The sequence below is a fragment of the Acanthopagrus latus genome, chromosome 19, assembly GCF_904848185.1.
Source record: "Acanthopagrus latus isolate v.2019 chromosome 19, fAcaLat1.1, whole genome shotgun sequence".
In the NCBI taxonomy this organism is placed as follows: Eukaryota; Metazoa; Chordata; class Actinopteri; order Spariformes; family Sparidae; genus Acanthopagrus; species Acanthopagrus latus.
The window spans coordinates 6,241,908-6,254,024 of record NC_051057.1 but is presented as its reverse complement, the minus strand read 5'-3'; the positions used below and the strand labels follow the sequence as shown (position 1 = coordinate 6,254,024).

General features: G+C 40.6%; 1 protein-coding gene across 2 annotated transcripts in view; it reads right to left on the bottom strand.

The window, feature by feature from the left end:
* Positions 1–12,117, bottom strand: part of odad2 (outer dynein arm docking complex subunit 2) — a 44,564-nt gene that overhangs the window by 21,112 nt on the left and 11,335 nt on the right. The window contains exons 10-12 of one of the 2 annotated variants that reach the window (XM_037078456.1): positions 11,100–11,253; positions 2,612–2,758; positions 826–1,035 (exon numbers count right to left, since the gene is read on the bottom strand). In XM_037078456.1, the coding sequence (XP_036934351.1) occupies positions 826–1,035; positions 2,612–2,758; positions 11,100–11,253 (511 nt within the window). The remainder of the gene's footprint in view (positions 1–825; positions 1,036–2,611; positions 2,759–11,099; positions 11,254–12,117) is intronic. The other variant, XM_037078457.1, reaches the window with a different exon arrangement.

Below are 12,117 nucleotides of genomic sequence, written 5' to 3'. Positions count from 1 at the left end.
GCAAGGATGAAAAAGCCAGAGATGCTAGGAGTGGAAAACTGTCAGGATAGATGTTGTTGTTAGGCTTGAAAAGCCCAGTGTGACGGTTTATGGCCATCATTCAGTGTTCTAATCCATAGCTGCTGGCCAGTGAGACAGAGCAGGCAAAGCTATAACACACAGCACAGTTCAAAGGTGGTCTTGTAGCATAGCGTGAAATTAATCTTCCTCCGAGAGCGACTTGCACATGAGAACATCCGATTTGGGGCTGAGGAAAATATACAAGGCATGGAGGCTTTAATCACAGGTCCCTCTGTCAACAAACATGAATGCAGGTCAGAGGACGTCAGGGACATTCTATCTGTTTTGCCCCAGTACCCAGACTGCTGTTTTCAAAAGCTGTGTGAAAAGGGATGGATGGGATGATATCTGGCATTTGCATACAGTGTGAAAAGGGTATGAAAAGGGTGACTGACTTGCAGTGCATACAGTAACATACAGTAGTTCAGGAGCGTCTGGATATGTGTTTTACACTTTAAACAAAATGGTAATGGTAATACGTGGATCAAATTAGAATAAGGCACCATCCTGTTTTTCCAAAGGTTCCATGGTGTCTGTGGTTTAGCGCGAAAACGTTTGTACTAAATCACAAACTAGACGCAGACATAAACAGACAAGTGTTTTTAATGGAAAGTTACCACTGTAGCGCATGTACATTAACACCAATACAGACAGATCAGGTTCTGCTCTGTCGTTTTCTCTTCTGTTGCACATCATTTTGGCAGTACAGAGAGGTTTTAATATTTTTTTGTTGCAACACTAACCTGAATTCTTTAGTATACCCACCAGTTTTTTTATACCGCCGTGCTGCCTGACGGTTCTCCTCGCTCTGCGGAACCTGGCCACGTTAGCAATGGTCTCGGCAGCTAGGGCCTTGAGGTCCTTGTCTGGTGAGTCCAGGATCTTCACAATGCTCTGCAGGCCTCCCATGTCGACAATAGTTCGACGTATTTGCACATTGTGGCTAATTTTTCTCAGGATCTTCAGAGATCCAATCTAAAAACACACACAGATGAAACAGTCACACACTGTAAGAAAAATGTTTATATTGAAATCCTTAATATGCTTTAGTAAAAGGTCATATTGATAATATTTTTATGTTTATAAAACTTTTTTTATAATAATATACATCTATTGGGCTTATACAAAGGTGCAGAATAAAAGTATCTCTTTTCCTTAAAAACATTACGATGATATCTGTAAGTCCTAACAAGATATTTATTAAAATGAATAAGCTTATATAAGTGTTAATAATAGCATAATAAACACTTTAAGACGATTGCAATGCTATAACTATAGGATAGTTCTGGTATTTTTAAACCTGGGCAATATATTTACATGTTTGGAGGTGTAAATAATTAATTTTGACCAAAAGTTTTTGAATTAGAGTCCGGTAGCTTGCCTCTTCTGTCAGTGGCAACACAGCTGCAATGGCTTCAAAATAACCCCTTGGGGCAAGACCAACTGTCAAAGTTACGTGCGCTAAAACTGCTGTTTTCACCACTGAGAGGCTGAGGTTTTAATTCTGACAACATTACGGAATAAATTCCCACAGAGATAGATGTGAGAAAGAAGTCTTGGTAAGGGAAAAGTCACACTCTGAAATCTGAGGTGAGTTTTTCAATGAAGGAAAGCAACAGTGAGACTCAGAGTTGGAGAGTGGAGTTTGGAATTTAAAAGGAACTACCAGTCAGAATTTATTTGTAAAGTCATGGGGGAATATTGAACTGATTTTGATTAGACCTAGATGAGGCAACTACGGTAACAAAGCGACACTTACACTAACCCTAACCCTCCACAAGCAAGACTTGTGTTTCTGGTTGTGAAAGGATCTCACTTTTTAACAAATGTTGTCTAATGCTGTAGGAATCTTTTCTATAATGTCGTCAGACACTTAGAATAACAACCTCAGCCAGTCAGTGGCAAAAAACTAACACTTTTAATTGCAGTAACCTTGACAGCTGATTAGTTGGCCCAAAGGATGACTCCGTAGCCGTGACGCAGCTGTCAACTGAGATGATTTACTGGACCGAATCCACAACTTTTGTGTCAGCATAAATCATTTACAAACTAAAACATGTAAAAAATAGGGTCTGAAACACTGTAATGCCTCTTTAATACTTAATACAGTCTTATCAATATGCATCATATGAGAACTTATAAGGGCCTTTTACTGTACCTTTTAACTAAAACTTAAGACACAAATATAAAGCTTTACCAATATTTAAAAAATGACAGTTCTGTATTGTGGAATAGAAACTGTTGCCCCAATGCCAACATGAGGCCTTCTTTTAGACTAACACTGTAGAGTGATATCTCATAGCCAAACATTTATCCACATTATTACTTACTACACTACTAAAAATAGACAGAAAGCCGTAATAAAATCAGGTTAAAAAGCACCCACACATCATTAGGCAAACTGGTGAATAATTGCTACCCTGTGTTTTTTCAAAGGCACGCTCTCTACCCAGTGCTAGTGTTTCTGTAACTAAGACACAGGCTGGCACACATAGCCAGCTCTGTTTATGCCTGTAGGCCATCTAGGTCCAGCTTTGGCACAGCTACTCACTTTGCATTTGACTTCATCTGTATCCAGCAAGTTAATGAGGACTTCAAGGCCACCTACATCCCGGATGGCCAGTTGGCACGTCTCCTGCATCAAATTAAAGTCCATCATGGCGCACAGGGTGAGCACAGTGGCAGTCTGATCGCCTCCCTGTAATAACAATGCCAAAACGTGAATGAATGAAAAAGAGGAGACAGAGAGGACCAGAGGAGGGGGGAAATTAAACATTAAACAGACATTTGGAAAAGGGAGGAGGATGCGAACCTCCTTCCACCTCCCCGCCCTCCCTCTCCCTCTGTTGTCTCCCCACATAATATCGCTCCTGCTGGGGTTGTTTTGTTTAAACCACAGCCTGCTAAGTGTTTGTGGTTTGTGGTGGTAAACACTGATGGAAAGAAACGATTTGCTAACAGAGCACTGAGTACAGACAACAAGGTCAAGTCTAGAATCCGTTAGACGTTGCCCTTAAGATGACAACTATTAGAGGACTCAAACCCTGTAACTAATGTTTTGACAGTTGCTATATATACAAAAATCATTTAAGACCTGCACCCTAGCGATTAGCAACTTAGCAACTACAACACTACTAAGTCAACAATTGTTTGAGGGGGGAAAATCTGCTGTTTGATTTAAATGCAAGCCCATCCGCACACATGGGGCAGGGAAACTGATGAGGTTTTATTGCCACTGAACTACACGAACACATGTGTTTTCACGAAAAAAAAGTAAACAATACAGAGACTTAAAATTGGACATGTGCGGTCACAACCGAACACGTGTGGTAGTGGCAGACCTCTCCTAAATTTAGTGACCAAACACTTGTTGTCCTTTTTCAGATTCCCCTAACACTGCATAAATCCACATAATATCCCTCACTGTGGATGGATGTTGACAGTATTATGGCACTTAAAATACCAGTCTCTGGGGTTGGTGCTTCGAGACGGTTAAAATACCATCCGGGCGGGCAGCAATAGCGTTTATAATATTACCATATTTAGTCTGTATCATACGTCGTTGCATACCATTCTTTGTTGACACGCAATGGTTTTGATCACAAGAAGGGGAAAAAATTGGTAGTCAGATAAAACAGAAGCTCATGGTACGAAAATGCATCAGTTAACTGCTGTAATACTAGACCTGCTACATGGCTTTGATATGTGACACTGAATCGTCCAGTCCAAAGTCTCCTGGCAAGTGAACAATCAAATATTATTGCTTTTTTTTTTTTTTTGCAGCGGTTTAAATGTGCAACAGATAGAATTTTCTCATCTAGCAGATTCAAGGTCGCCTCAATCCTTCCAAGATTCGGAGGCCTTTATTAGTTGCACACTTCTCAAACAATTTGAGACTTCGGGACCATCCTAAACAGATTATTTAACTAAACATAAGAATGCTGCATGTCCTACGACCAGTTATCCATATACGTAAGTAGAAAATAGCCTATCACTATATAGAAGGCCGCGGCAGTAATCTGTTTCATGCAGCTGTTCATCAGCGTGCACCAATACCACAGTCTCAAGTGGTGTTTGATCATATCTCTCTCACAAAGCAGTGCTCTGACACAGCAGGATAACAGCCACATGTGTTCTCCATATCGTGATGCTAGCCTAAATGTGAACCATTTGCACATTAACAGCAGTGGATCTACTGCTTCCTTTGTCTCCTCCACTCTCGCTCTTCAAAGGATTCAGCAGGCAAGGTTCGTACCTTGTAAAAACAACGAAAAAAATGGCTATGTTTAGCAGTAATAGCCGGGAAAACAGATCATGTGCTTTCATTTTTGTGAGCTTTGGTCTTGAAGTATTGTCGAAATTCTTTAAAACATCGACAACATCTGACTATCTTTAATGGTGAAAGATCTTTGACTCTCTGAGCATGATGGGGCAGATGCTTGAAGTGGAACCAATTCAAACACTATTCGACCTTGGAAGAAAACAAAATCAACAAGACCAGGTCAAAACCTAGTCTGCTGCTGGACCGTGTCTGGTCAAGGTGCGAAAATGTGGTTTATTTGTTATTGGGTTAGTAAGCAGTACGATATGAATTCCTGGATAAGAAAGTTAAGAATAAACTGAATGGTCATTATATTCACAAGTTACAGTCATAGATATCTTATTAAGACAGCTGTAATTTCCCTTTGAATTAATTACCACATTTCCATTTAAGCTTAACTATTCACCATTCATTTTGCTATGACAACGGCAGTGCATGAAAATGTGGCGTCCAGTAGCTACTTTAATCCTCACTACATTTTTGATATATTTTTTTCTGTTTTTTTCACCTCTCCTGAAGCACATTTGGCCTACGATAGAGATGCACTCATCAACATCAGAAAAGTATGGGGTTTTGATTGAGTACAGCAGACTGTCAGAGGATCTCCACCAGTAGCATCTGCTGAGCGGCCAGCCAGACCAGAAAGACAAAAAAATAATAATAAAATCACAGAAAGCGCTGCAAACACCCCAGGAAGAAGCGCCATCAGAGCTAAGCTGACCCGACTTGGATCAAGCTGTTCCTTTATCAAGCCTTCTTCTGGCTGATGTCTGATCGCAGGAGAATAAAGTGGAAGAAGTGCGACTCAGCAACAGGAAACCAGAGACTGCTGTGTGCACATCTTCACAGAGATGTGGTTAACCCCTAGCATCCTGGATCAAGCTATTGAAGCGGATGGGCAGATTTTGTTCAGAGCCAAAAGGGCACAGGACTCCAGTAAGAGGAGAGGAGGAGGGCTTGAGAACAGTAAAACCACAGCTCCCACAGTTACTCCTGACACTGCTAAACCGCAGGTGTCAGGTCTGTTTCTCTCCGCTGTTGTTCTTTCACACAGAACCAGGCTGGATTAAAGTTAACTTTTAATTGTTAAAATGTTTAAATGTTATTCTGGTCTGGCGGTACTGCTGGTGATAGATCTGACGTTAGCCAATGTCAGCAATCACAGCAAAGGTTAGCTAATGTCAGCTAACACGGCTAACATCAGGGTCTATGTGACAAACGGCAGCAGAAAGAAACAGACTTACACACATTGATGATAACTTTGACTCATATCTTCAGGTGATTAAAGAAATTGCAGTGAGTCTAAACTGCAGAGCAATCACACTGACCACACACTGGTGGCTGTCATGGAATCACCTGAAACTGGTGGGAATGGTGAGATCCAAAATAATGCTGACATTAGCTATTGTAGAGAGTCAAAGTCACGCCCCTTACGATGGACCTTGTTATTTTGGGGTAAAAAAAAAACTGGACAGTAATCGATGGGGAGAGACAAATTCATTTTTGATCCCGTTTGACTTGTGTTATGAATCACACATTTGATGTTTGTCAATTGAAAAGATACTTTTTTTCCAGTCAATACAGTTGTTGTTAATCCTAAAGATAGTAAAATTCCATCCAGTTTTTTATTATACCTCTCCGTTAACTACATTGTGTATGTTCTAAATCATATGTTTTTTTCTTTTTACTTTATACTGCAACTGGCGTTGGATGTTGTATGCATGTAACTGGGACTCATGGTGTGTTCCATTGCAAGTTGGAATGTGGTGAGTATTCCAGACTTCGTATCTAAAACCATCCCCAGTAGATCTGCTCAGAGAAATGTGGACACTTGCTGCAAGCAGGTGTTTCAACAGAAAGTTGGATTTACTGCACGTTTTACAAAATAAAGACTACATATATGGATAAAAAGTGATGAAGAGGTAAATATGTATTGTTTGTGTACCGCTATACTGCTGTGACAACATGTGTGTTTATGTTAGCGAACTCGGGCTACACAGATCTTGTCCAAGTTTCCGACTTGGAATTCCTACAAGGACGATTGTACGTTGCACTTTGCTGTGTACGTTCCAAGTGCAGTGGAACCGCCAATACTACTGACAGCGCGTCTTTAACTTTGACCCTCTTGCTCCTACTGTATATCCATCTTGTGTCTGTCATTCTGTCAAATGAGCTGTCATCTGTCAGTGTCAAATGTTTGTGCTCTCTCGGCTTTGTTAACACTCCTGCAACAAGCAGTGACGTATGTGATGGATCTTCTGAGGCACTGAGGATTGTGGGTCAGAAAAGCTAGAAAAGCATGCTGCGCCACATGCAGTAGGACACCCTGCTAATTTTGCTGTTGAAATAAACTAGGTTTTGTCTAGTTTAGCCATTCATTTTCACACTTAGTACTGCACAAAGTACAAAGTACTGCACGTTTTTCAAAATAAACACTACATATATAGGTAAAAAGTGAGGAAGCAGTCAAAAGTAGTTGTTCACTTTGTGCACCGCTGTACTGCTGTGACATCATGTGTGTTCATGTTGGTGAACTCGTTCTACACAGACCTTGGCTTATTGGAATGTCATTAGTTTCACAAAATTGATGAATAACAGGTCACTCTTGGTCTTATTAATGGTGACCTGGTTATGGAATTAGATCTCCAGGAAATCTTCAAAGTCAGAAGGATTCATCCCGTGAGGAACATGAATGTATGTAATGAATGAATGTGATGTGATTATTTTTGACAGAGAGAGTGACTGCGATGTGAGTCAAGATTAGAGGGAAGGATCATTTTTGCATTACAATTTCAATTTTCACTGAAAAAAACTATTAAGATTATGATGATGTTACACTTATGTTTGTATGTTGAGAAACAGTATTTGTAGGTCAAAGCATCTCTGCAGTATTTCAGCATGATGCTGTTTGCTTGCGATTTGGATATTCCACTTGTCTATATTGCGTTTTCCACCAAATTTGACAGGAATCCATCCAATAGTTGTAAATGCTATTTCACTCTGAACCAAAATGGGTTTCATCTTCTAGTAACTCTTCAGGCCTAGAGAATTATGTAACGACAGTGTATATAGCAAACTTCTCCCAAAACAACAAGACAAACACCACTACATATAGTACACCTCTACAATAACACATTCCATTAAGAGAATTTAAAGGAGTACCACTCTTGACTAGCCACATGCTATTTAGGCAGATAATGTCATTAATCAGCATGAGGGATCAAATCCCATGCATAAGGTGAACCTGATATCTGCCACTTAAAGATGCTAACACATTTTGTCTCTTCCTTTACCCCAGATGCCTCAGCCTGAGCTACTAAATAGTTGATGCCTCTATATTACTAAATGGAGGTCTTACTCTAGTCTGGTTCCTCTGGAGCAACAGGCTGGATCGTGCAGACACAGATTGGCCTGCCTGAGCCACTCCAGGCCTATAAATCACAGCACTCAGCATGTGGGAGCAGGTATGGGGTTAATAGGGCTGTCAATGATACCCTGTTGACCTCAGGCCCTTTTCGTAAACCATTTTGTTGTGAATATTTTGTGCACAAGGGTGCATGTTGGCTTGGATTTCATCCCAGCAGGGGTAAATATGTATATTGAATATAAGTGCGTAGATACATAAGAGTGCACGTCTGCAATGCTGGATTGGTGACAAGTGGACTTGGGCCACTCCCAGCCATAGTAGAGAGAAGTAGTGCGTGTTGGCAGAGGTCGAGCCGTAGAAGATGCATGAGGTTTCATACTACTCCGCAGTCTGCAGACTTCATAGCAAGGCTACTAATGACAAGAACAAACCCAATCTCCTGCTCTATCATGGGAGTAGTACTGCAGGGATGCATGAATGATCAGTGGTTGTTTCTTGCTCCGTATTTGACACTAGATCTCCTATAACGTAAAACTTGATCACCTACGAGGACTTGCTGTCATAAAATGAATGCAGTGCACACTGAGCAAATGTCTAGTTGGCTCTTTTAAATGAAAAGTTGCTGAACTAATGTGAAAGAAATGATGCAATTATTCTTGTGAGCAACTTCTTCAGACAGGACATGCTGTAAATGTATTTACAGGCATTAAAAATTAAATGTTTTAATTCAGTGCTGTAGTTGTTAAAAAAAATAGCATGGAACATAATTGGACTTAAATCCACTTCTGCTGAGAAAATGAGCCAGTACTGGCTCTTGTTCACTGGAGACAGGATTAGTTTTAGTGCAGCAATTAGTAGAATGGTTCTCCTGAGAGAAGAGCAGGGCAGTAGTACTGTGAATGCCCAGCAGAGGGAGAGCAACCTTAATGAGGGCTGAACACAATACCATGTGTGTCAGGGACCCAGCTCAGCTTGTTAATCTACAGAAGCTTTAAGGGAAACTTACAGAAACTTTAGAAACAGAGGAAGAAATACTGCCCTAAAGGTAACTTTTTTCTAAAAGAATCAGTGCTTCATTTTCCTTTGATTGTGACTGTTTAGAAAAGCCATCTGCTCATTAGAAAAAATGTAAAAAACAAATTATGAATATTTTAAAATTGAATTATAAAAATGTTTACAGAACATAATATTGGAATGTTTATGTGTTGATTAGAAACATATTGCTTATCAGACACAATATTTATATATGTGAGAAAATGAAAATTGTTTTATGTTTAGAAAGACACAGGCCAACCTAACTGATAGCAGCTGGTGACTTTTTGCTGTATTTAAACAGACCTCATCATATGATGTTATTCTGTCTAGAATAGCACAGTTTTACTTTGCTCGTCTCATTTCCATGTTAACGAAAGCCTATATTCCGTACATTTACAGACAAAAGTACTGTAAATAAAAAGCATGATAAAAAAGTTTGCATATACTGTGGCAGTGAAGCATTACAGACTGGAAAAAGGAAGTTTAATTCTGCTAAAATTGTTTTCCATGTCGGTGTTACAGACATTTCCTACAGGACGTACATACACCTGCACAAACACACACACACGTATACTATACGAACCCATGTTTGCTGGATTTGGTCAGAGACCATGTAAGCATTTTGAAAAGCACAGATCTCTAGTCATACAAGTAAAAAAATAAACATATCGAAACCCGAGGCAAATACTCCTACATAAATATCATTAAAACACAAAACAGAACATCCATGCCTTGCTTTATGAAAGAGTTAAACCTCCCTGAGTACAAACGGCTGTCTATAGTGCAAGGGGGTAAGAAGTGTGGTATGATGTGTTTTTGTGTGAGTGTGGGTGGGTGTGTGTGTGGGTGTGTGTGTGTGTGTGTGTGTGTGTGTGTGTGTGTGTGTGTGTTGGGTGGGGGGGGATCTCCTCCTAAAATAAAACAGATATTTAACTTGGCCCATGCTAAGTTTCAGCATCTGATGGTAATGATATTATAAAATGACTACTGGACAAACCCCATAAATAACTGTGCTGTGTGGTTTCCAGACAGACTGAAAGCTAGGATACGTTGGTTACTGCACCGCTGCATTTTGCTGAAGTGGGGACGCACACACACAACCCCTAAAGCTGACGCCACCGTCTGAAAAGTACGAACACACAAACCATCTGAATTTGCCCTCTTTCATATCATTTACATCTTATTTTGTTCCTTTCTGGAAAGGACTAGCAGCCTGCCTTTAGAGTGGGAATTTCCTTTTGATATATTCTACTGCATTTTGCTAAGCTAAAAATATCAACCTAGATTTGAACTTCAATGCAGTAAAAATCTACTCAGGTGCACTCTGAACAATCTCATTTAGCACCAAACCACAGAACACAAATCTGTTGGTAATATCAAGAAATGTCCCACTGTATGGAACTAGTGTTCAACGTTGAATTCTTCTTCACAACTGAAGAAGCAGGGGATTTTTTTATACCATTTTCCAGCCGTTCTCCAGAAATGTTTTATGGACTACAAAAATGGATTTTCCATCAGCAAGGGGGTGAGATAATGACTGAATTTTAATTTTTGTGACCTTTCAGTTGAAGCAGCACCTCAGGTGTTTCTGCTGTTAAACATAAAGGGACAGGTTTCTAACAAAAAAATAAAGTGATGCAGTCGGTTTGAATACAATCTATCTGAAAAATACAGTCCAGATAAACAGATAATAGAGACCACTCAGTGAGGCAGGGTAATCACTTAACTCAAGTGGCCAGCGTGGTCAGTCTGGGTTTTTTGCACCTCTATTCTATCTTCTTTTCCCTCCATGTTTTGACACATAAATATTCCCCATATGCCCTGTCAGACCTATCAGGAGCGCTTCATTTTTATGCTTCTGCGGTGTGTGCAAACAATCCCTCCAGCCTCTGCCATCAGACAGCTTACTCCCCTCCGCCTTGGCACATGTGCAACCAAAGAGGCCCGTGTCAGAAACCAGGAACCCACAGGCCGAGCAAACCACTTCAACAAGCATCGTCCTACAAAGCAATCAACCATTTTTATCAACTGACATCCTCTTTTTTTTATTGAGTGGCACCTTGATATGAGTGAGGCAAAACAGTTTGGATTATATGATTGGTCATGATATATCAAATTCTCCTACGCCTTCATGACTAAATATAATTTTCCATGGATTGCAGTTTTCGAAAGTTGAACACTGACTCAGGGCAGCATCAAAATTCTTGCACAGAGGAGGGGAGGGGGAAAAGAGCATGGACTTCATTGTTTCCTGTCAGTTGCTTGAAATCAGTAAGAGGAAGAAAAACTGTTACACGCAGGGTGACATTCCCATACCTTAAGGTACTTGACCAGTTTCTGGATCTGCCAGTATTCAGAAGGTAGGTCAGTGTTACTCTCTGGACGGCGCTCTGGCTGCTCTTCCTCCTCCTCACTCTCAGATGAACTCTCACTGAAAACGTCTGCTGGCACGGCTCCTGCTGGGTTCCTTCTGAACAAAAAAAGAGCAGATAACAGATAATCAGACTTCAGTGATCCATAAAGACTTAGTTTAGTTTAGTTAGGGCAACAAGCAGACAATACATAGCTGGACAAAACGGATGGAATCTCGTTTTCATACGTTTTAAATGGGAAAAACAGCCGGGTCATCCCACACAAGGAGACCCATTAAGGATTTAGAAATTCAAGTGTCAAGTTTGAACTTCCTCCTAATCCGAGCAGCAGGAAAAGAAAGACTGTAATAATGTCAGGGGAGGACTGGAGTCTTCATCATATACAGAGCAAAGACTCGCAAGGTTATTGATGCAAACAGAAACGCAGATGGCTTTTTAAGGCCACTTGGATGACTGTATTATGAAAATTGGGCACTGCGGAGCAATGAAATTTGGTACGCATTCAAATGGGGCCGCTGAGAGACGGTTCCCATGTATGAAGAAAACAGCATTGCCAGGGGAGCATATTATCGGAAGCAGCGAGCTGATATGAAGGAGTGCTTTCCAGGAAGCAACATGATGAACATGGAACAAGACCGTCAGGAAGCGGCCAGCCTGAACACTGTCCTGGGTGGTGTTCAACCATGACTGTGATTGAGTGAATGCACCCTGGAGTCTTTTATTGCCTTGACGCTAAGTGATGAGCAGTAAAGAATGCTATCATTTGCTAGCATCAATTTATGTTGCTAGCGGTCTCTGTACAATGGCAGATGTACGATAAGTATGGAGGCAGCTGAGGAGATACAGCTGCCAAGAGGTGGAGGAAGGAAAAAGCTTTAACATAAGTTCGTGTTTAGTACAATGGCGAATATATTTGGAGCTTACACATTCCACTACACATTTCATAACTGCTTAAACAGCAT